General features: G+C 42.1%; 3 protein-coding genes across 3 annotated transcripts; 2 read left to right on the top strand and 1 right to left on the bottom strand.

Moving 5' to 3' along the window:
* Nucleotides 1-10357: 10357 nt before the first annotated feature.
* Nucleotides 10358-12766, top strand: C4H19orf85 (chromosome 4 C19orf85 homolog). Its single transcript, XM_058181255.1, has 2 exons — nucleotides 10358-11159; nucleotides 12270-12766. Exons 1-2 carry the CDS (start codon nucleotides 10951-10953, stop codon nucleotides 12703-12705), a joined length of 645 nt encoding a protein of 214 aa, XP_058037238.1. The 5' UTR covers nucleotides 10358-10950; the 3' UTR covers nucleotides 12706-12766.
* Nucleotides 12767-22473: 9707 nt separating this feature from the next.
* Nucleotides 22474-23392, top strand: LOC131198310 (histone H1-like). Its single transcript, XM_058182798.1, has one exon. It carries the CDS (start codon nucleotides 22581-22583, stop codon nucleotides 23223-23225), a length of 645 nt encoding a protein of 214 aa, XP_058038781.1. The 5' UTR covers nucleotides 22474-22580; the 3' UTR covers nucleotides 23226-23392.
* Nucleotides 23393-23596: 204 nt separating this feature from the next.
* LOC131198311 (histone H3) lies at nucleotides 23597-24519 on the bottom strand. Its single transcript, XM_058182799.1, has one exon. It carries the CDS (start codon nucleotides 24315-24317, stop codon nucleotides 23907-23909), a length of 411 nt encoding a protein of 136 aa, XP_058038782.1. The 5' UTR covers nucleotides 24318-24519; the 3' UTR covers nucleotides 23597-23906.
* Nucleotides 24520-25335: the final 816 nt, after the last annotated feature.

Consider the following 25335-nt stretch of genomic DNA (forward strand, 5'->3'; position numbering starts at 1 on the left):
TCCAAAAGAACTAATTGCCTGGGCACCTGATCACTGCCGTGATACTTGGCAAAACACACTCTCAACTATATTGGTTGTTCTCTACAATACTGTACAAAAATCTTCCATCTTTCTTTAGTTGTGGATGACCTGGAAATAAACCTTGCTTTTTGTGTGGCAACTTCTATATATGATATATGTGATGATCCCTAGAGTTTTAAATTCTGTCTTGGAGATTGTAAAAGAAAAATCTCTGCCAAAAAGAGCCAAGACTAGCCCAAACCAGTTACAGCTTGAAGAAGATGGCACCTTCCCAATATGCCTGCAGAATTTTTTAAATCTTTACTTTAACTTTGCCAAAGAGAGCATATTTTCATCAGATTGAAAGGCATGGAGTAAGTTGCGTAAGGATGCTGGATAAAATAAAAATAATTAATGAATAAATATTTTATAATATAATATATATAATATATAATATAATAAATAAATAAATATAATAAATAAATAAATAATTGCTACCAACCTGCCTTCCATTGAAGACCTGTATACTGCACGAATCAAGAAGAGGGCTGTGAAAATATTTACAGATCCCTCACATCCTGGACATAAACTGTTTCAACTCATACCATCAAAACGATGCTATAAAGCACTGCACACCAGAACAACTAGACACAAGAACAGTTTTTCCCCGAAGGCCATCACTCTGCTAAACAAATAATTCCCTCAACAATGTCTAACTATTTACTAAATCTACACTACTATTAATCTTCTCATTGTTTTCATCACCAATCTCTTTGCACTTATGACTGTATCTTTTTGTTGCTATCATTAAGGGTTAAATTGCAACCCATGACCATCATTTGTGTTGTAAATGTTGTATCTTTGATTAAGGTTTTTTTTCTTCTTCTTTTCTTTTATGTACACTGAGAGCATATGCACCAAAACAAATTCCTTGTGTGTCCAGTCATACTTGGCCAATAAAAATTCTATTCTATTCTATAAGCTCCCTGTTACAGGGGGTGCCTGCAGTAGGAGTATATGTGTGTGTGTGTATGTGTGTGTGTGTATGAAAGTCAAGATGACAGCCATATTATCATGGCAGATATTTTGACATTTAACATATAGACACAAATGATTGCTCCTGGATGGTTTTTGTTTTATGATTATATTAACAGATGACTTCAAGAAATGCTTAATGCACTTTTTTGAAAGTTGCAATTCTGAAAAGCAACGGTTTGCCACTAAATTCTAGGAGGAATTTAGGTTTCAGGAATGAAGCTAAGGAGGCCATATTTGAGTTGCAGTTTGGCCCGCTCTGGTCCCGTGTGGAGGCCAGAACAGGGTTTTTCTCCAGCTCTGACCAGCAAGTCAAACACAGCAAAAGCACCCAGGACAAATTCCTCTTGAACAGGGATGCTGGAAGGTATACCAACTGTCCCATGAGATTGTGGCCTCTTCAGATCAAATCTCAGAGCTCTATTTCTGCCTCACACAGCTTGGAAATGGGTAGTTGGAAATATGGCAATGATAGTTCTCTCTCTCTCTATTTCTCCTTCCTTCTTCCCTCCCTCCCTCCCTCCCTCCCTCCCTCCCTCCCTCCTTCCTTCCTTCCTTCCTTCCTTCCTTCCTTCCTTCCTTCCTTCCTTCCTTCCTTCCTCTTTCTTTCTCTTCTTTCTCTGTTTCCCTTCTCCCCAATAGCTTTCACTTGGTAGCCAGACACCAGCTGGAGATGAGAGGACAAGAGAATATGATTTGGAGGAAACCACTCACTTCTCCCTTGGCTCTTATCCCAAATCCCAGCCTGAAGCCAGCAAGGGTCTCCCACCCACCATGCCTAATTTGTGCCCCCGCACCAATGTCTTGCAGAAAAATAAACGGAGAGGGAGCAGCAGCAGAGCTGTAGCAGATGTGAGTCAGAAAACCCACAGTTCAACTAACAAATACTGAATTTGGCTCTCTTGAATGAAAGAACCCAGCCTGTCCAAAAAGGTATTTTTTTCTTCTTCTACGATATCTTGTCTGCTTTAGTGAAGCTTTAGTATAAATGATGATTTATATTACTTCTTGTTAGAATTCTTAATATGAAATGCCAGTTGTCATTCCTATACTATCCAGAATAAGCTATTTGTGTTTTACCCTTCACCGAAAGTGAGATTGGGAGGACCTAAATTTGACAAACAAATACATAAATCCATTAATAAATAAAAATTTGGAGGATGAAGAGACCCATCTACTTAAAAACAGCCTATGAAGCAGGGGTGAAATCCAGCAGGTTCTGACAGGTTCTGGAGAACCGGTAGCGGAAATTTTGAGTAGTTTGGAGAACTGGCAAATACCACCTCTGACTGGCCCCAGAGTGGGCTGGGAATGGAGATTTTGCAATATCCTTCCCCCAGGAAGGTGGGGAATGGGGATTTTGCAGTATCTTTCCCCTGGAGTGGGGTAGAAATGGAGATTTTGCAGTATCCTTCCCCTGCCACACCCACCAAGCCAAACCACGCCCACAGAACCGGTAGTAAAAAAATTGAATTTGTCCATGATTCCATACAACCATAGAGTTGGAAGGATCATAAGAGTCCAACTGCTGCACAGTTCAAAATCCATATTACATTATCTCAGAGAGTTGACTGTCCAGCCTCTGAACAGATCCCGTCTTGAGTCAACATAGGAGCACCTTCATACCAAGACTGTCTTTCTGTTTGAAAACACAGACATTTCAATCTGGACAGACATGAATACATGCAAAATAAAATATAGGTAGTCCTCGATTTACAATCATTTGTTTAGTGACCGTTCAAAGGTACTGAAAAAAGTAACGTATGACTGGTCCTCACACTTATGAATGTCACAGCATCCCTGTGGTCACATACGGTAATCAACATTCAGGTGTTTGGCAACCAGCATGTATTTATGACTGTTGCAGTGTCCCAGAGTCATTTGATCTTCATTTATGATCTTCTCAGTCATTTAATGACATGAAGTCAAGGCCAGAAGCCAGATTCACTTAGTGACCACCTGATTTGCTAAACAAAAACGGTGATAAAATTAGTTACAATTCATTTAATAACCACCTTGCTTAGTGATGGAAGTTCCAAGTCCCAACTGTGAATGTAAATTGAGGTCTACCTGTAATCCTGAACACTTTTTCTGGGCAATAACAGACTTCATTCTAGAAGAGGTGATTCCTTTCCTTTCCAGTGTAGAAAGCTGACAGAGAAGACAGAATGGCCGGTGAAGAAATTATGTGTAAAAACATCTTGGCCAGCTTCTCTCCCTCTCCCTCTCCCTCTCCCTCTCCCTCTCTCTCTCTAGCAAGGCTTGGCCTCTCACACTCACCTGTGGACATGAGAGTGTTCTTTGTTTATGCACAGAGTTTGTTTTGCCACCCTTGTGTGAGAAGCAGTTTGAGGTGAGGCAAGGAGGTTTGGAAAGAGGCTTTTGATTTTACTTTGGGGGAAAGAAATCTGATTCTTGCTGTCCCAGAACCCAGACTTACTTCTAACAGTCAATTTCCAGAACGATCATGCATAGTTAACTCAGAAGTGAGAAAGAAAATCCTCTTATAATTACCACGCCTCCTTAATAAGGAGCTTTAGGATTTAAATCTAAAGTTTATGTCACTTATTTATTTTTTTATTTATTTTTTTATCAAATTTTTATACCGCCCTTCTCCCGAAGGACTCAGGGCGGTGTACAGCCTAAATAAAACACAATATATATACAATTAAAATCCCAATTAAAATAAAGCATATTACAAAAAGGCCAATGTATAAAAATTTAAATTTAAAATTTAAAAAATTTAAAACCCCACCACAATAAAACCCAATTTAAAATGTTAAAAAACCATTATGCCAGTCCAGCTTGAATAAATAAGTATGTTTTTAGCTCACGGCGAAAGGTCCGAAGATCAGGCACTTGGCGTAGGCCAGGGGGAAGTTCATTCCAGAGCGTCGCTGCTCCAACAGAGAAGGCCCTACTCCTGGGGGCCGCCAGCCGACATTGTTTGGCGGACGGCACCCTGAGGAGACCTTCTCTGTGTGAGCGTACCGGTCGATGGGAGGCATAAGGTAACAGCAGGCGGTCCCGTAAGTACCCGGGTCCTAAGCCATGGAGCGCTTTAAATGTGGTAACCAAAATCTTGAAGCGCACCCGAAAGACCACAGGAAGCCAGTGCAGACTGCGGAGCAGTGATGTTACATGGGAGCCACGAGCGGCTCCCGTTACTACTCGCGCAGCCGCATTCTGGACTAACTGTAGCCTCCGGGTGCACCTCAAGGGCAGCCCCACGTAGAGAGCATTGCAATAATCCAACCGAGACGTAACCAGAGCGTGAGTGACTGTGCATAAGGCATCCCGGTCAAGGAAGGGACGCAACTGGCGGACCAAGCGAACTTGGTAAAAGGCCCTCCTGGAGACGGCCACCAGATGTTCAACAAAGGACAGCCGTCCATCCAAGAGGACGCCCAAGTTGCGAACCACCTCCTTTGGGGCCACTAACTTGCCCCCAACAGTCAGCTGCGGGTGCAGCTGACTGTACTGGGGTGCCGGCATCCACAGCCACTCCGTCTTGGAGGGATTGAGCCTGAGTCTGTTTCTCCCCATCCAGACCCATACGGCTTCCAGACACCGGGACAGCACTTCGATAGCTTCATTGGGGTGGTCCGGGGTGGAAAAGTACAGCTGAGTGTCGTCAGCGTACAGATGATAACTCACCCCGAAACCACTGATGACCTCGCCCAGCGGCTTCATATAGATGTTGAACAGGGTAGGCGAGAGAATCGGCCCCTGAGGCACCCCACAAGTGAGGCACCTCGTGGACGACCTCTGCCCCCCTGTCAACATCGTCTGCGACCAGTCAGAGAGATAGGAGGAGAACCACCGATAAACGGTGCCTCCCACTCCCAATCCCTCCAACCGGCGCAGCAGGATACCATGGTCGATGGTATCAAAAGCCGCTGAGAGATCTAATAGGACCAAGGCAGAGGAGCAACCCCTATCCCTGGCCCTCCAGAGGTCATCCACCAACGCGACCAAAGCCGTCTCCGTGCTATAACCGGGTCGGAAGCCGGACTGGAACGGGTCTAGATAGACAGCTTCATCCAGGTGCCGAGGGAGCTGCCATGCAACCACACTCTCTACAACCTTCGCCACAAAGCGAAGGTTGGAGACTGGCCGGTAATTCCCCAAAATAGCTGGGTCCAGGGAAGGCTTCTTAAGGAGGGGTCTCACCACCGCCTCTTTCAAGGCGGCGGGGAAAACCCCTTCCAACAAAGAAGCATTTATAATCCCCTGGAGCCAGCCTCGTGTCACTTCCTGAGCAGCCAGCACTAACCAGGAAGGGCACGGATCCAGTAAACATGTAGTTGCATGTAACCTCCCCAGCAACCTGTCCACGTCCTCGGGAGCCACAGAATCAAACCCATCCCAAGTAACCTCAACAAGACGCGTCTCCGTCATCTCGGTTGGATCATCGCAGTCTTGGTCCAAACTATCCCGAAGCTGAACGATTTTATTGTATAGATAACCGTTAAACTCCTCAGCACGTCCTTGCAAAGGGTCATCCCGAACCTCCTGATGAAGGAGGGAATGGGTCACCCGAAACAAGGTGGCCTGGCGGTTATCTGCCGATGCAATGAGGGTGGAAACATAAGAACGTTTTGCCTCCCCCATTGCCACTAGGTAGGTCTTAGTAAAAGACCTCACTAGTGTCCGATCAGCCTCGGAACGGCTAGACCTCCAAGTGCTCTCAAGGCGTCTTCTCCGGCGTTTCATCTCTCTCAGCTCCTCGGAAAACCAGGGAGCCAATTGAGATCTACGCCGGGTCAGAGGCCGCAAAGGCATGACACGGTCCAAAGCCCCAGCCGCAGCCCGTTCCCAGGCCGCAACTAGTTCTTCAGTTGTGCCGTGGGCCAGATCCTCAGGAAACGGCCCAAGCTCCATCCGGAACCTCTCCGGGTCCATCAGGCGCCTGGGACGGAACCAACGCATTGGCTCCGTCTCCCTGCGGTGGTGGGCGGCGGTCCGAAAGTCTAGGCGAAGGAGAAAATGATCTGACCATGACACCGGTTCCGTCACTTAACAACAGTGGATTTATTAAATCACAAATCATGTAATAAATATCAGGATTGTATTTTTATTGCAATCCTGTGATCTTATAACTTGCTTGTTTGTTGTCTTTTCCACTATGAGGAATAAGAACTGTCTAGTATTTTTATTTCCAATATAGTAGTTACATTATTATTGCTTTAATTATAGCTGTCCAGCCTATCTCAAAACTTACCATGGAAGCTATTTGATGGCCAAACATTGAAAGGAATCTAAAAGATTAAACTTTTAACGTTTTTTTTTAAATCAGAAAACGTGCTACCACTGAATTTTTTTGCTACTAAAGCCCAATGTGGGTCTCTTTGTACAATATTTGTTGGGCAGACATCACACGTGAAAAAAAAAAGTTTTTAAATTTATATTTATTAAGAATGTTCATATAATAGGAAGGAAGGAAAGAAGGAAGGAAGGAAGGAAGGAAGGAAGGAAGGAAGGAAGGAAGGAAGGAAGGAAGGAGTAAAAAGCAAAAGAAAACTAAAGAAATATATAAATGATCTTGGAACTTTTTTTCAACAGATAATTATTGCCTTCCTCCCTCTTAAATATTTTGCAAATCCATTCTCCATCCTTTTAACCCACATCTTTCTTAATGTTTAAATGCACAAATCATTAATTCATTTTTCTTTTTTTAGCAAAAAGTCCATATAAGAGTTCCAGTCTTTTTTTTAATTGTTCAGTTTTACCATTTCTGGAAATTCTAACATTTTCATAATCTACTTCTCCATCATGGGAATTTCATTATTTTTCCAATGTTGAGCATATAATATAATTTTCTAATTCAAAAAAGGAAGGAAGAAGGAAGGAAGGAAAGGAAGGAAGGTTTTGAAGGAAAGAAGTTTAAATATACAAAGAATACATATGTGTACTATATTGTTTTAAAAACTACTGATCAGTGTTGAGATCCAAATAAATATAAGTATCAATACACACATCATAGCATAACATGGTACAGTGATTTCTTTTTTTAAAAAAAAGTTTTTTATTTTAAACACATTAAAACAAAACACAAAACATACAACATTTATATACATATCATTGTTTCTTATTAGCTCTGTCAAAGTGGTCCTTTCTTACTATTTACATATGTTTACATATGTTTTAACTTTTATTATCTATTAGTCTATCTTTGTTATCTATATTTCATCTACATTTTACCATGTTAATCATTTTTCTTATCCTTCCTATTTTCCAACCATTCATATCATCTTCTGTTGGTGGATTTTCCTTCTTCCAATTTTGCGCATAGGCCTTACGTTAATGTGTCTAATATTAAAAATTGTATATCTTTTGTATAATTTTCTATGGGGATCCCTAGTAAGAATTGTTCTGGCTCTCCCTTTATTGATTTCTGTGTTATCTCTTCCAACCACTTTTTGATTTTGGCCCAGAATTGTTTTGCCATTGAACATGTCCACCAGAGATGATAGTATGTTCCATAGTTACTCTTACATTTCCAACAGTTTGGCGAGTTACTAGGGAACATCTTTGCTATTCTAGCTGGCGGAAGATACAGTGATTTCTATCCAAACAAAGACTATATGTTAAAAGCAACCCAAAGGGCTGATGGTTACTTAGTCTAGTCTTATCCTGTTTTCCCAATTAATACTCTCTTTCCCAAGTTATCAACTGCCAGAAAGAGGAATATCGAGATAAGATTATTATTCCTTTTTCCCCTAGTTGTGGTTTGTTTTTGTTCTGCTTTTATGGTGTCTTTCTTTTCGGCCCTCCACCACCACCACTATCCCTGAAAGTTTTCTCCTCATACAATACATCAAATGTACCCCCTTTTTTCTTATTATTCTGCATTGGTCCTTAACATGAAAGCAGGTGACTTAGCCCTTCATATTGCTGGTCAAACAGCTGATAATAAGCTAGAAAACTGTTGAACAAAGGAAGTTGGAAAAGAGATGGTAATAGCAGTTAAACCTTTGGATTGACTCAACAATTATTTCTCATTCTATCCTCCCATCTTCCTTTCTGGAAGCAGAGGGCCTGCGTTTAATGGCAATAGCGATGAGCAATTACTTTATAATTGCCTTTATAATGCAGGACAGTCATCCAGGGTGCTAAGACGAAGGAAGAAGGCCAACAAGGTTGTTGCTTTCTTTTGTGCTAGCAAATTCTCCTCTGTGGCTGATATCTCCATGGTGCTTTGAAAGTTCAGTGGCCAGTGAAGGTGAGGACATCTGAAATGAGTGCAAGTAGCAATAACAGCCACATCCCAGTGAGAAATATGTGCTAATGAGGAAGCTTCTCCTGAGGGTTTCAACCTGAGGGATTACAAAACATCAGGAGAGAATTAGTGAAAGAGTGGGGAGAGGAAATGAAAGCAACAGTAATTTGACCAGTATTGCAGAAAAATAATTACCTATAGATTTAACCTATGCCTCCAAAAAGAGTCTGCAAGGCTTGTTAGCAAATGGGGTGATGATGCATGAAATAATAATAATAATAATTAAGAGGGGTGGATATAAAAGCATAGAACAAGCAACAGGCAGACGTGATTTACAGCTGCTAATTTTTTCCCACCCGGTAACTGGAAAACCGCTTTTAATCAGCACCTTACAGGAAAAAATTAACAAGGTTACATTTTCATCAACAGTTATTTTTGCCAGAAAAGAAGAGAAGCGTACATCATTGGGAGTAAAGTGAGGGAACCGAATCAAAAGTGATTTTATACCACAACTCTACATGGGCCTACGTAAAAGTAAGCCCATTAAGCTGAAGGAGGCCCCTGTGGGTAGAGGACCTTAGCTCTATAAATGTTTTAGACAAGGTCTGGAGGTAAAGGAGTATTATAGAGATTTATCTCGAAGTCATCACCTAGGGATGGGGATTCCTGTGACCCTACCAGAAGCTCTAAGCTGCTCTTTCAAGGTACCTTAGCAAAGTGCTTGTCTCTTGAGTTACAAAAGCTTTTAAGAAATCTTGTTGAAATATTGATTCTTGAAGTTAAATTAGGACCATCCTTTCCTGCATTACTGCCAGGACCATTTACAGAGTCAGAGGGCCCCATTATCCCCCCTTTAGCTAACAACCAAACCACCTGGTGATGTTTTGTTAGTTTTTCTAAACAGTGTCGGTGTGCTTCAGAGGGAGGAGGAGGAGGAAAAGAAAGGAGTGGCATTCCTAAGCTTCATTATCAACCTTTATTCTGTGCTGGGTACCAGTTTCAGGAAACCCTCCAAAACGAGTAGACAACATTGTGGAAAAGAACTGATAAGGAGCAGCACACGATAAGGAAAAATGAATGGAATGGAGAAATGAACAGACACAGAAACGATAAACTGAAGATTAGCATATATTGGTGCCTTTACTGGGAATCTGCCCTCTTAGCTCTTCCTCATCAAAGAACAGGTAGGTGGAATTGAAAGTATGTTTTCTTTTACATCTATACAATCTTTTTAATGTAACATATCAGCAAAAAATGGAAGACCATAAAATTTGATCCTATCATCCATCTGATCAAAACATCAGTCAGCTTCTTTTGTATGTCTAGTGTAATATCTTTTTCCATGTCATTCATAAAGCCTGTCATTTGTAAATTCACTTTCAACTCAGTCTATCCATAGAAGCAGATATTGCTATTGACATTGTTAATATTAATTTCTGACTTCATTTCTCAAAATCATTTCAATATTTCCAGTGTTAGATTATTTTGTGTCACTCTGTAACTGTTAGTAAAGTTTCTATGTTTTCTCTATGTTGAGATCTTTAGCTCCCTCTAGTATTCAATTTTAAAACCTTATTTTTAAAAAAACTAAATAAAAGTATTTTCCCAAAGGAAGGAATTTTTTTACAGTTGGGTTCCAAATTTATCTGGACTCTTTTAACATTCTAAAATCAACGTTTTAATCCATCTTTTGATGTTTATTTATTTTTTAAAAAATAAGGTTGTAGTTCTTAATTCTTAATCTTGTAATTAAAATTTTATTTCATTCAAAATTGAACACAAAATGAAAGCACAAATGCTTTCAAACTTGTTGATCCAAAGGTTTGTAATGGCTAAAAGGTAGTTAATAAGTTATTTCCAAAAGTGATTAGAAAAGGAAGTTTGCAAAGCTAGTGTTCTTTCAAAGGTGCTAACCACATTTTGAGCAAGATAGCAATTCCCTCAATTCACACTGTTTAAAACCTGCTGGAGACTGCTGTCTTACAGTCTTCTTGACTGCAAGAGAGCAGTCTCCAGCAGGTTTTAAACATATTTATTTAATATTAATATTATATTTAAAAAGATACCTTGATGAAGGTATCTTTTCTTTTATGTACACTGAGAGCATATGCACCAAGACAAATTCCTTGTGTGTCCAATCACACTTGGCCAATAAAATTCTATTCTATTCTAAGACAAATTCCTTCTGTGTCCAATCACACTTGGCCAATAAAAAATTCTATTCTATTCTATTCTATTCTTACAAGGAGCAAATATATGGAGCACTTGTGGGCAATCTCCAGTCCTCTCCTTTGTCCAGAAGGTTTGAAGAGCCAGTCTACTCATCGGCTTTTTGTACTCCGTGGTTGTCAGATCTGCTTTTTCTTGGAATTGTCTTCAGTTCATCATTCTTTTTCTGGGAGTCTCAATATTCTTAAGAGAATATTATAACAAATCACTGGCTCCTGATAGTGAACTCTTAAGCGTTTTTAGCTCAAGTGTGAAATTGCTCACCATCTAACAAAAGATGATCACCCACTGTTCAAATCAGGGTTAGTGCAAGAAATTAGAAGGGTTTCTGATATGACACCAATTTTTAAAAAGGGATCCAGGGCTGATCAGGAAAATAACAGGTCTGTCATCTTGGTGTATAATTGTCCATGACATCTTTGCACTGTAGTTGGAATTGAATCTCACTCACACGGAGACAGAGAATGCTTCACAACTACCCAATTTTGGCACCTCCACCTCCACCTCCACCTTCACCACAGCCCCTGGCTCCTGCTGAAGGCGGGAGCGACCTGTGCACCTTTGTGTCAGCTGCAACTTCCCATGTGATGCATGCTCTGCAGAAGCCATGCAAGAGCCGACCTACTAAGCGGAAAGTGAATCTCCGGCGGTTCCTCCAAAACCAGATATGCAGGTATTGTTGAAATGGTTTCAGCCTCCCTACCCCTGTAACCACACCTGATCTAAGCCACCACCCTAAAAATGAACAGGCACCTTCTAAGTCTGTATTTGTCCCAGCTTGTTGGTGGAAGAAGGATGTCCCCTATGTGATATAGGGATGTAATATTACAGCATCTCCCAACCAATGCTTTCAGATTTGTTGGCTCCAAGAATTCCCAGCCAGCTTAGACCTGTAGAAATTCTAGCCATCCACTTTGTTTCAGCACTTCTGGAAGGCTTCAGGTTGGGGAAGGCAGCAGCAGCAGTAATCCTCTTTATGTCTTTGTGTTTTCAATTGGGTTTTGGAGGGGAGGCCCACAAGGACATTTCTTTTTTTCTTTTTTCTTTTGCTTTGCAGGAAATTTAATTTTTTTAATGCAGAAAAGGTGAAATCTTATTTCAACACAAAGCAAAAGGAGGATGGATGGTCCTGTATTTGTTTTTATGTTATGAAAAAGTGGCCATGAATTGCAACAATGAAAGTGGGCATGTGTGGGAATGGGTGGATTTGAATGGCGTAATCTTGGCATTGGCGGCAGCAATAAAATGGGGCTTGAGAACGTGATGTAGTCTGCACTTGATCACCCTTACTTTTACAAGAACTTAGTGATGATGTGCTTCACATATACAGGTAACTTAGGACCACAATTTAATTCCTGTTACTAAACAAGCCAGTTGTTAAGTGAGTTACAACCGATTTTACTACCTTTTTTGTCGTGGTGAAATACAGCAGTGTTATTATCTGTGAAGGCTAAGTGGAGACTTAATGGCAAAATTCAGAGATGTAAGCTAATCCCCGTTATTGTACTGAAATATAACACTTGGTTAACTGTTCTACAGGTTCCTGCCATTCCCCCTCCATGCAATACTCAGATATCACTGCTGACATATTTAGTATTAATTTCCTCATTTCTCAAAAGCGTCCTTCAATATTTCCAGCATTAGAATATTTTGTGTCATTCTGTAACTGTCAGTCAGGTTATCTACTCTACTGCAGATAATTTTTAACATTTCAGGAATGTTTTTCACTCTTGTAGGATACTTCACTGATTTTCTTTCCCCTCTCCTTTCCATCCATCTCCAGAAGCTTTTCTGACATTGAAGCTGCTACTCACAGCTTGGCTTCCTCCATCCTTTCTCAAGAAGCTCTGGAACTGCCTACGGTATCCCAGCAAAAGACCCCTCTGAAGACCCCCTCATCCCAGCCAGTCCAGGCTCCTCCTGTCTCTTTTTCAGGCATAGCAGAAGCTTTTGCAGCTCCAGACCCCAGCCCTGGTTGGTGCCTCTCCCTTGAGACTCTCGCATCAGAGCCTGATGAATTTTTCGAACCCATTGCCAAGGAGAACTTGCTTGGCCTTGATGCATTTGGTTCAAACCAGCTGGGATATAATACATACCCCGATTCACAGTCCTGTGTACTTTTAACAGCCTGTGGAAACCTTATGGAGCCCACTCCAATCTGCTCTTCAATGTCTCATCTCTGCTGCCACTCCAAAGGCAACTTCAGCTTCTGCCTATGACATCTACATGCCCTTCTGAGATGTGGACATAGGATGGTTTCCACATGTACCACTCTTTGCTGAGGAGGAGGAAGGGAGGGAGGGAGGGAGGGAGGAAGGAAGGAAGGAAGGAAGGAAGGAAAGAAGGGGCATTTTCAAATGTACCCTCACTTTGGTGAAAAGAAAACAGCAACCTTTTTGCTGGAGGATTTTGGGACATTCTTTGGTGTTAAATCTCTGCTGTGCTAGTCTTCTGTAGTGGGTAGAAGGAAAAGCCTTGAGAAAGAGGAAGAAAAAAACCACACACAAAAAAATGTTCAGATAAAAGAAGTCTGAGTCAGGGTCCAAACTGTTGTGGGAAATACATCCCAAAGGACAGTGCCAAGAACCACTGAAGCAGTAACAAAAGACTTAAACCAGCCCTTCCCCTTTAAGAAAACCAAGAAGCACCAACTGAAAGAAGACTCAGAAGAGCCTGCAAACAGCTGTTACCAAAGTAACAAAAGCTGACCACAGAAATACTTAAGTACGGCCATTAAGATAAGGGGACTCAGACTAAAAATAAACTCACTAAGGCAAAACTAGAACTCCCTTTTTCCTGCCCCCTGACAGGATTAACATCCATGATAGAAAAGACAAAGGTCCTGGGACAGGATTAACCCATTAAGGCAGAATCCAGGGCAATCATTTTAACTAGAGGCACACAGATAACCCAATCAAACTGTAGGAGCTTCAATGGAAAATCAAGTAGAAGAAGGAAGGGGTTTGCCTCCCCCAATCTGCTTGCAAGCCAGGAACACTGGAGCTGTGTCACTTTTTGCTTCTTGCCTTCCTACATTAAAAGAATTCCACTTTCTGGCAGCTGGCTTCTGCATCCATTTCTTCTCAGTGTCCGTGGTTTGTCCCAGCTGGGGAAATTTCTTCCAACACTGTAATCTGAGAAAACATCTCCGATAAAAGTTCTCCTAAAAGTAAAGAGAAGTCCATTCTGACTTCCAAGATTCTGTAAAATTGCTCTATAATAAAAGTACTATTACCTAGATGGCCTTGGTTCCCTAGTCTGGCCTACCTTGAAGGTCTGACATCTTTCTGTATCCTTAAGTTATGCTGAGATGCCAACCTCTGGCATTTCATAGCCAATGGCTACATTTGGTAAAGTTTGGGAGAGCGTCAGATTAAAGAATGCTACACACACACACACACACACACACACACACACACACACACACACCCCTCTCTTGGCTTCTCCTCAAAATCTCAAAGGAAAAAGAGAAAGCAACTTCAGATCCCTAAGCTCATTTTCTGTACTCCTTACCTCTGTCCTGGTTAAGAGGAATTGATTGGTGTTTGAAAGGGAAACTGTTACACCATCTCTAAAGTCATCTTAGAATAGTGTAATAAAATAAACATCTCCCCAAAAAACTACCTCCAATCTCATGGGGGTGGGGATTCATACAATCCAGAGGCTACTCACCTTACATCATTATTCCACCCATTGCAATACTGGATATCCAAAATACTGCTTACCAATGGCCCAAATAAATCTTCTAAGGGGATAGGATTTATCTGGGCCATTGGTGGGCAATATTTTGGATATCCAGTATTTCAGTGGGTGGAATAATGATGTAAGGTGAGTAGCCTTTGGGTTGTGTGATTCCCACCCTCCTGAGATTGGAGGTAGTTTAGGGGGGTATTCTTATTTTATTACACTAATTCTAAACTGACTTTGTGTAGAAATATTCTAAAATTGTGCTGTTCATGATACAAAGTTTCCCATGTCACCCTACTCTGTCATAGTTTAGTTGTGATACCTTTATTTGCAGTGGTTAGAGTGCAGTACTGCATGCTACTTCTGCTGCCTGCTGGCTGCCTGTAGTTTGGCAGTTCAGATCTCACCAGATTGAGTCACCAAGGTTGACTCAGTCTTCCATCTTTCTGAGGTGGGTAAAATGAGGACCCAGATTGTTGGGGCCAATAGGCTGGCTCTGTAAACCACTTAGAGAGGGCTGCGAAAGCACTGTGAAGTGGTATATAAGTCTAAGTGCTATTGCTATTGCTACCTATATCTCAGTGAGAGCCAGTTTAGCATAGAAGTTTAAGAGATTAGGAGGCTGGGAGTCTCACCTTAAGGAAGCAACCAAGTCGGGTCACATCTCTCTCAGCCATAGAAAGAAGAAGACAAGGGCAAGCCATTTACAAAAATCTGCAGGGACTAGTTGCAAGCAGCCAACACTCCCTTGGAGGTACACACAAACACAGACACACAAATAGGAACACACACACATATACACTAACATTCCACCTGGAAAGAACTGAACACAGTGTATATACTATTTTGTTCCCTAATTTTGTGCTTAAAAAACAACCTGCATCTGAACATCACCAAGATAAAGAAGATGGTGTTAGACTTCCAGAGGAAGAAAGAGGAACTTGCCCCACTTTACATTGAGGGGGGGCTGTGTGGAGAGAGTCTATCTCAAATTCCTGGGAGTCTCTCTCAGCGAAGATCTCATCTGGAAAATCAATACGACCCAGGTGGCCAGAAAGGCCCAACAGAGACTCCTTTTCCTTAGAGTCTTACAAAAAAACAATGTGGAGCAACAATTGATGTCTACAATAGAAAGTGTCCTCACTCAGTGCCTCACAGTGTGTTATGCTGGCTTGACAGCTGCAGATAGAAAAACACTGCAGAGGGTGGTGACTACAGCACAAAGCATCATGAGCTGTCCCCTGATACCACTAGATGAGCTCACTAGGGCTCGTTGCCTTAGAAGAGTGAGGGAAATCCTCAGGGGCTACCCTCACCCTGGTCAGCACTTCTTTACCTTCCTACTATTGGGGAAGGATTTATTTATTTATTTTATTTTATTTATTTTATTTATTTTGTCGTAACAATATATACAAGCATTGCATAAGGGGTTATATAATATATGAACGTATATATGAGGAGAAACGAGGTACTAAAAACATATATATACATAGGGGAAGAAACAATAGGACAGGAACGGTAGGCACGTTTGTGCTCTTATGCACGCCCCTTAGAGTCCTCTTAGGAAAGTGGTGAGGTCAACCGTGGACAGTTTTTGAGTAAAGCCTTTGGGGTTGTGAGAAGAAACCACAGAGTCAGGTAATGCATTCCAAGCATATACAATTCTGTTACAGAAATCATGTTTTCTGCAATCTAAACTGGAGCGGTTGACATTGAGTTTAAATCTGTTGGTAGCTCTTGTGATATTGTTATTGAAACTAAAAAAGTCATTGACAGGAAGGACATTACAACGGATGATTTTATATGCTAAACCCAGATCCTGTCGGATGCATAGAAGCATACGTAGCCACACAAACGGGCTGAAGAACAGTTTTTGTCCGTGGGCTGTCAGACTCCTGAATGAAAAATAACTCTACAACAACATAGTACGATTGACTTGCAAGGCCAGCGCGACATGCAATAAGTTCACATGGTGCAATGGGTATGTGGAAGTTTTGGAAGGCAATTTTCTTTTTGCTTCTTAACTGCCAGGGTGTTTGTCAGCTGGATTCACTGGGATAGGGATTTTCTGTCTTTCACTATGAGTTGTGTTGGAGGTGAAGTGCTACTAGTTCACACTGGTTCGGGTGAACCGGTAGCGGGTGGCAGCGTCAGGCTTTGCCTATCTGCTTGGATGTCGTTACTTCCTGGTTCTAACCAGGAAGTAACCCATTTTTAACCCTCTGTGCATACGCAGAAGGCTCTGTGCATGCGCAGAGGGTCTAAAATTGTGTGCAGTGCGCGCACTTCCAAATCGGTAAGTAAGGTAAGTATATTTCACCCTTGGTTTGGGTGCGGGGGTGCACGAAGGGAGGCTCAGCCAATCTCCTAGTACACATGTTGTACTCTGACAAAAAAGTTTTGAATTGAATTGAGTTGATTTTTTCCCAAGAACCATAAAATAGGGCAAGTGAGCAATGTGAAATTCCTCAAGTGGGAGAGACAGAGGGAGAGAGGGAGGGAGAGAGAGAGAGAGATTCTGTATCAGATGGCTGATGTCAGTATTAAATGTTTCTTTCTGCCACCTTGTGGCAATATTATGCCACTATCAATATTAATATTATGTGAAATCCCATCATCGCTGCCACCAATTTAAATTCTTTTAAAGCAAGGATTACATAGAATCAAACCAGAGGTAAAAGCCACCTTCTGTCTTCCTTTAGTCATTTGCAAGAAGATTTTAGTTCTTTATGGAGGTGAATGACATGTATTCATTTATGGGAGAAATTAAATGAGGCTGTAAATGATGTGAACACTAAAGTCAGCTGATGTCCTTGCTTATACAGATAATCCTCGACTTATGACCACAGTTGAGCCCAAAATTTCTGTTGCCAAGCAAGAATTGCTCACGTAAGCTGCTAAGTGAGTTCTGCCCCATTTTGCAATCTTTCTTGTCACCGTTGTTAAGTGAATCATTGCAGTTCTTCACGCAGTAATACGGTTGTTAAGCGAATCTGGCTTCTCCATTGTCAGAAGGAGGTGATCACATGACCCCAAGATGCTGCAACTGTCGTAACTACATGCCAGTTGCCAAGCATCTAAACTTTGACCTTGGGAATGTTGTGACAGTCGTTAAGTGTGACAAATGGTCATAAGTCCCTTTTTTCAGTGCCATTGTAACTTTGAACAGTCACTAAATGAATGGTTGTAAGTCAAGTACTCCCTGTATAGTGGTAGCCCCCTTAGCCATTCTCAAGTGTGGCAGAATATTGGAAACACCAACTAAAAGTAGGTGCAGTGAATGCCAGCAGGTTCGCAACTGAAATGGATCTTGGAGAATAATTTTTTCCCCCTGCTCTCATTTCTCATTTCCCCCTAATCCACAAAACACTCAGCAAATCTACATCATTCTCCTTACTTCTTTATATTTTTCTCCTTTTTATTCCCTCCTTGCTCTGAGTCTTGGCAATGGGTGGGAAATTGACTAGTTCTCTGATAAGTTGAAGCTGATGTGCAATTTTTTCCAATTACAGGTAGTCCTTGACTTATGAGCCCAAGATTTTTGTTATTAAGTGAGACATTTGTTAAGTGAATTTTGCTGCATTTTACGACCTTTCTTGACTCAGTTGTTAAGTGAATCTGGCTTTCCTATTGACTTTGCTTGTCAGAAGGATTTAAAAGGGGGTCTCGTGTCCCTGGGACACAGCAAAGGTCATAAATATGAACCAATTAACAAGCATTTGAATTTTGATCACTTGATCATGAGGATGCTGGAAAGGTGGTAACTGGGAAACAGTCACTTTTTTCAGTGCTATTGTAACTTTGAACAGTCACTAAGGAAAGTGTTGTAAATTGAGGACTACCTGTACTTTGGTTACTTAGCATGAATGCTTCCTTCTTGATTTATGTCTATTACTCTATTCAATATTCAAGATAGGCAACAAGATAATATATGACTATAACTTGTTGCTGGCAATCCTTATGATTTATATTGATATATTGATCATCAATTGTGTTGTAAATGTTGTACCTTGATGAAGGTATCTTTTCTTTTATGTACACTGAGAGCATATGCACCAAGACAAATTCCTTGTGTGTCCAATCACACTTGGCCAATAAAATTCTATTCTATTCTATTCTAATACAAAAGATAGGACACATTCATTAACTAATCCTCAACTTATGACTGTGATGGAGCCTGCTTTTTATAGTTGTAAGTGGTGAAGTTCATAAAGTGAACCTACATGACTTTTTCGTGCCAGTTGTTAAGCAAATGCCATGGTTGGAAGCAAACCCTGCAGTCATTAAGAAAACACAGCAGTCATTAAGTGAATGCCAGTTATAAAATGACTGCCACAATCCTACATAGCAGGACCATGCCAATAGCCATAAATGTATGTTGGTTGCCAAGCACCCAAAATGTGACTGGGGGAATGGTGGCTCTTGGAACTTTGGAACTAGGTCAGGGGTCTCCAACCTTGGCAACTTTAAGCCGGGTGGACTTCAACTCCCAGAAAGCTTTGCTGGCTGGGGAATTCTGGGAGTTGAAGTCCGCCAGGCTTAATGATGCCAAAATTGGAGAACCCTGAACTAGGTAGTAAGTACTTTTGGGGATCCATTGTAACTTTGAATGGTCACCAAATGAGTAATGCCCATATTAGCATTACTCTGCTAAGCATAATACACTGAAAATTTCTGGGTGGCTGCCTATCCAAGTATGCTTCTAGGGATTCCCTATTCCATTATACTTCTGGGTTTGACCTCAGCTTGTACTTTGCTTTTCTTGATTTCCTGAAAATTTATATTCCTTATATGAGTAGAATAAGGCGGCAAAGAAGAAGAAACACATTTTGCAAAGGTAAGAAACTATGGAGAGAAAAAAAGTTAAACTATACTAATTTTTCATTTCTTTAGAAGTAAGTAAAACAGAGAGACAGGAGACCCTTTCCTAGGTGAGCTTTTATCTGCTGCCAGAAAATGTTCCTGTCTTTCATTAAAGAGTATGTATGAATGTACCAGAATGCAGTTCTAGAACCTAAAACGATCCAATTCCTTGTTCTCAGTGTTGTCACCCCTCAGGCTCTCAACCCTAATAATAAATTAAATTCTAATACAATACTACACTGCACTCAACTGTACACAACTCAGCTCTACTCTACTCTAAATATAATTTGTCAGATAAGCATCTTAGGGCCATCTAAATGGATTGAACTACAATTCCCACAATTCATTGTCTTTGACCATACTGGCCAATGCTGATGAGAGTTCAAGACAGGCTACATATATATTTGCACCAAGAAGGTAGCTCCCAAAAAGGCAACAAACAAAACTCTCTTCTGCATCTGGATTCTACACTGGGCAAGAGGAAGATAAATCAGCCCCTCCTGATACCCTTAACTGTTTTCCTTCCTGTCACTCATACAAATAAACATGTTTGAAAGTTAAGCTATGAAGTCACTCCATAGGATGTTGCATGCATTTTGGGAATGACATTAAAGTTCTTTTAATCTGAGTTGCTCTCAGAAGAATGGGCAGTTATAAAGGAATGGTATATATATATATGGATGTCAGGGAGAGAAACCAGTAATGAACCCAAAATTTATGTTGCTAAATGAGACATTTATTAAGTGAGTTTTGCTCCATTTTATGACCTATCTTGCCACAGTTGTTAAGTGAATGACTATGGTTGTCAAGTTAGTAACAAGGGTTGTTAAGTAAAGGTGGCTTCCATGTTGACTTTGCTTGTCAAAAGGTCACAAAAGGTGATCACATGGCCCAAGGACATTGCAACTGTCATAAAGATGAGTCAGTTAGCAAACATCTGAATTTTGATTGCCTGATCATGGGGATGTTGCAACAGTCATTTGAAAAATGATCATATCACTTTTTTCAGTGGTGTTGTAACTTCGAATTGTCATTGAACTAATTGTTGTAAGTAGAAAGGATATTATAACTGATTTGGTAATTAAAAGTGTGGATTGCTTCTTTGACTGTGTTGTGCACAGATTAAATTGCTCCTCTGTTTCTATAGTTTTATTTGCATGTTTGACTGGATCTTCTTCATGTATCCAAGAATTGATATTAGCATATCTGATTTGGAGGTCAATGCAGAGGTGAAATCCATCAGGTTCTGACCGGTTCTGGAGAACTGGTAGTGGAAATTTTGAGCAGTTCAAAGAACCAGTAGCGGAAATTTTGAGTACCGGTAGTTTGGAGAACTGGCAAATACCACCTCTGGCTGGTGGGGTGGGAATGGTGATTTTGCAATATCCTTCCCCCCAGGAGTGGGGTGGGAATGGAGATTTTGCAATATTCTTTCCCTGCCACCCCCACGAAGCCACGCCCACCACGCCCACAGAACCTGTAGTAAAAAAAAATTGGATTTCACCACTCGATCAATGGCTATTAGCCTTGCAGGCAGTGGGGTTGCCTCTGGAAGTCATGTGCTGAGAGACTAGTGAGCTTCCTTGTGCACAGGTAGTTCTCAACTTACAGGTAGTTCTCATAACTTAGCGACTGTCTTGCTAAGTGAGACAGTGAATTTTGACACATCTTACTACCTTTCCTGTCACAGCTGCTAAGTGAATCTGGCTTCCACATTGACTCTGCTAGTCAGAAGGTCACAAAAGGAGACCATATGATCCCGGGACACTGTAACCGTCATAAAGATGAGTCAGTTGCAAATTGTCTGAATTTTGATCATGTGACCATGGGGCTGCTTGCAAGTGTGAAAAATCATCATTTTTTTTCAGTAATGTAACTTTGAATGGTCACTAAATGGAACTGTTGTAACTCAAAGACTACCTGTTTTAAGTGGCCATTGCAGGACTGGATGGGATCGGACCCAGCAGGCGACTGCTTATGTTCTTAAGATAATTATGGGAGGTGATGGATATTCATTCCAAAAACTCAAAATTAACTTTCATTTACTCGCAATTTCCATCTTTATCAAACCTACTCAACTGAAAGGCAATCATGAATGTATGTCATATAAGCCATTAAGCTTCATTTCCCAGAAGAAATATAGAATGAAATCAGAACCACTATACAATGGAGGGATTTTAAAAGAGGATTAAAATACACATCAGTGAAACACTTCCTATTGTCAGAGTTAAATCAAACTGAAGTATTTGTTTTTAAAATACTATTAGTGGTTAGAAATCTAGCAGTTGTGTTTCATTGTTAGATATAACTTCTTAAAAGAATAAAAGTCCTGTGTAAATTGGAAGTTACAGAAAGGTACCATCACTCCAAGTGCAGTTGCATTTCTACTAGTCTATTATTACTTTCTGGCATTAGAGATTGGATATCAGCTACTATACTACATTTCTGAAAAGTGAGATACTTTGAATAAAATACATAGATGGAATGTTTATTAAGACCTGTGCTAGTTTTCACCATTTTATGCCATTGGAATTTTGTAGTAATCAATATGCATTTATCCAGGGTCCATCCACAGTATATTCATGTCATTATTTATTCCACCAAATTTTGGTTTTAAAGTTAGGGTTTTTTAAATTAAACAATAGCAGGGAGAATGACAATTGTAGGAAAGGAGATATTTATAAACCTTAAATCTTTCGAAGCTGCCACCAGCCACTCCTTGTTAGAAATGCCACCCTTGCAATGCTGATGGCGTCTGACAGACAACCAAAATTCTGCGGGCGGCCTAAGGAACCGGACATTAAGGGTGATCAACAGTGTCCAAGAAAGAAAGCAACGAGACGTTTTTCTTGAAAGAATAAAAGTAAAAGTCCTAAATTGGAAGAGTTTTAGCAGCAAAGTCCCGTCACTCCGACTCCAGAGTTAATGAATGAATGTGTTACTTGGGTTACTTCAAGCGGCTTTTGTAGCAAAACGCCCGTTCGGGGACAGAGCCTTTTCTCCCCACGCCGCCCCGGAGTCCCCCAAGAGCGGCCTGGCCCCCTTCCTCAGCCCCGCACTCTAAAGACAAGGTTTTAATTTACACGAAAAGGCCAAAGATTTCCAAATCGAAGACGCGCGAAGCTGACAGGCGCTCCGCTTTTGCCCGGTTTTCTGCTGCCCGCCGCCTCTGCCCCGCCGGCTGCCGCCACCGACCGAAAGGCCAGGTTCCCCTGCCCCGTTTCCACCGGGACCCGGCGCGCCCCGCGACCCAGGCGCGAATTTGGGGACGCTTTTGTGGCACCCAAGAAACACAAAGTTGCAGCGGCCGCGACCGTGTCTGGCTGGCAGAGAACAGCGCCCGAGAACGCACCAATCAGGGCGCAGCTCCGCCCCTATAAATAGCAGGCAGGCTCCTTTGGTTCACTTCAGAATTTACTTTTGGGCTCCGTGAAAGACCCTGTGCCAGCCAGCCGCCTCTGCCCCCCCGAGCGCCTGTCCGCCACCTGCCAGCCAACGAAAGGAAGGAAGGAAGGAAAGCGCGAGGAGCCCGAAGGAGGAGACCATGTCCGAGACGGCGCCCGAAGCCCCCGCGGCCGCTGCGCCGGCAGCCAAGGCGCCGGCCAAGAAAGCCAAGAAGCCCGCGGCCGCCGCCAAGCCGCGCAAGGCTTCCGGGCCCAGCGTCACCGAGCTGCTGACCAAGGCGGTGGCCGCCTCGAAGGAGCGCAACGGCGTGTCCCTGGCGGCGCTCAAGAAGGCCCTGGCGGCGGCCGGCTACGACGTGGAAAAGAACAACAGCCGCATCAAGCTGGGGCTGAAGAGCCTGGTGGGCAAAGGCACGCTGGTGCAGACCAAGGGCACGGGCGCCTCGGGCTCCTTCAAGCTCAACAAGAAGCAGCAGCAGCAAGAAAGCAAGGACAAGGTGGTCAAGAAGAAGCCGGCCGTCAAGGGCAAGAAGCCCGCCGCCAAGAAGCCGGCCAGTGCCGCCAAGAAGCCCAAGAAACCGGCTCCCAAGAAGAGCCCCAAGAAGGCGGTCAAGAAATCTGCCGCGGGAGCCAAGAAGGCGGCCAAGAGCCCCAAGAAGGCCAAGCCCGCCAAGCCGACAAAGGCAGCTAAGAGTCCCGCCAAAGCCAAGACGAAAGTGGCCAAGCCCAAGACTCCCAAGGCGAAAGTGGCCAAGCCCAAGAAGACGGCGGCCAAGAAGAAGTGAAGTGTTTCTGTGACTTCCTATCCCAAAGGCTCTTTTAAGAGCCACCCACTTTTTCTTGAAAAGAGCTGACCTGATTTGAGACATTGAAAAAATGCCACGCTAAATTTCACAGTCAAAACACCTCCACTGTACATCCATATAGATTTTTTGTATATTTCCTTTTTCAGTCTTTCCCAAGCCCCACAGCCTAGTACAGGTCTCCTGCGTGAGCAGCGGTTGGACTAGATGACCTCCAAGGTCCCTTCCAACTGTTACTGACTGTTCATTGAGAGAACGAGAAGGATAGTGTACAAGATTGGAAAGGGACATTGGCTGATATGGCTGATGAGTTTAAATTTTCAGCCGCTTAGGAAAAAGCAAACCGCTGAATATGGGGGCAATTTCCCGTCCAACGTCACAGCCGACCCAGCTTTCCAGCGGTCAGCCGTGAGTAAATATTGAAAGCCTCCATACGGGGTAACGGTGAACACTGGAAATTTTTAAGAAAATGAGATGGTGTAGGGTTTCCTGCCTGGGCAGGGGGTTGGACTAGAAGGCCTCCAAGGTCCCTTCCAACTCTGATGTTATGTTATATACAAATTGAAGCAGTACAACAACCAGGCTCTTTCGAGTGAAAGCGTAGGTGGCTCTTAAAAGAGCCTTTGGGGTATAACGATTTCAACCAAGTGAGGTGAAGGATTTTTAAGCTCTCTCGCCGCGGATACGGCGGGCCAACTGGATGTCTTTGGGCATGATGGTGACTCGCTTGGCGTGGATGGCGCAGAGATTAGTATCTTCAAACAGCCCCACCAAGTAAGCCTCGCTGGCCTCCTGAAGGGCCATCACAGCCGAGCTCTGGAAACGCAGATCGGTCTTAAAGTCCTGGGCAATTTCACGCACCAAACGCTGAAAAGGGAGTTTGCGGATCAACAACTCGGTGGACTTTTGGTAGCGCCGAATTTCCCGGAGAGCAACAGTGCCAGGACGGTAGCGGTGAGGTTTCTTCACGCCTCCGGTGGCAGGTGCGCTTTTGCGAGCTGCTTTAGTAGCAAGCTGCTTCCTTGGCGCTTTACCACCGGTGGACTTCCGAGCCGTTTGCTTCGTTCTGGCCATCTTCCAAACAAGGCAACTTCACTCTCTAAAAACTCGGGTGAATGAATTTGGCGGACGAATTGATGGGTATTTATAGGCAGCTTCCCGTCTTCCTATTGGCTGAGAGTGGCAATGTCACTGAGAGTGGCAAAGTCACTGTTTGAATTTCCCGGGCTTTGTCGTGATTGGACAATAACAGCACAACTCTGATTGGTTTCTTTTTCTCCTACCGTAGCCAATCGCTATTCTGTTATTTTAATTGACTCGAGGTATCCTGTCTCCCCATTCCCCGCGTTTATCGAATACAGTACTAAGATTATTTCTCCATACACGCATATGTATATTCCTACATATTGGAAATAATAAATCTTGTAATCTGTCCAGGATTTTACAAAAAATGAAATTGCAGCCATTGGAATTTATTCCATCCAGTAATTTCATCCAGTAATTTATTAGCAGTAATGGAAGGAACTGAGTATCAGTAATGCTTTAGTAAGACCATATTTGGAATACTGTATCCAAAACAGATGGGACATTATCAAAGCCTAGAACTAAGGAGAAATTTCCTGTAGTGAGAACAATTAATCAGAGGAATGGCTTGCTTTCAGAAATTGAGGATGCTCCAACACTTAAGGTTTTTAAGAAGAGATTGGACAACCATTTGTTTGGAAAGGTTTCCTGCTCAAGCAGAGAGTTGAACTATAAGAGATTCAAGGTCCCTTCCAACACTTTCTAAATTCTCTGCTTTCTATTGTGAAATCTTAACTCAGTATATTATATAAAGATTTGTTTCAAAGTTGTTTCTGCTAAGACTGCAATCTAATGCCATTTTCTTAGAACATAACATTTATTTTCTCCATTTATTTCCCATATTTTTGAATGGATTGCATTCAAAAATATTGGAAATGGGTCAAACTAGATGTTTATAAGTTGCAATACTGTCTCCAAATCAGTGTCTGATTTCCTAATCACAATTGATTTCCTCATCACAAACTGGGAGACTATTTAGTAATATTCCATTTTTCATACTCAGCAAATG

Source organism: Ahaetulla prasina, chromosome 4, assembly GCF_028640845.1.
Source record: "Ahaetulla prasina isolate Xishuangbanna chromosome 4, ASM2864084v1, whole genome shotgun sequence".
NCBI classification, from domain to species: Eukaryota; Metazoa; Chordata; class Lepidosauria; order Squamata; family Colubridae; genus Ahaetulla; species Ahaetulla prasina.

Bases quoted from the DNA above. Each gene is read 5' to 3' on its own strand.
- LOC131198310 (XM_058182798.1), top strand. From the start codon at position 22,581: ATGTCCGAGACGGCGCCCGAAGCCCCCGCGGCCGCTGCGCCGGCAGCC.
- LOC131198311 (XM_058182799.1), bottom strand. From the start codon at position 24,317: ATGGCCAGAACGAAGCAAACGGCTCGGAAGTCCACCGGTGGTAAAGCG.
- C4H19orf85 (XM_058181255.1), top strand. From the start codon at position 10,951: ATGCTTCACAACTACCCAATTTTGGCACCTCCACCTCCACCTCCACCT. The intron at 11,160-12,269 runs GTATTGTTGAAA...ATCCATCTCCAG, and splicing joins CTCCAAAACCAGATATGCAG to AAGCTTTTCTGACATTGAAG.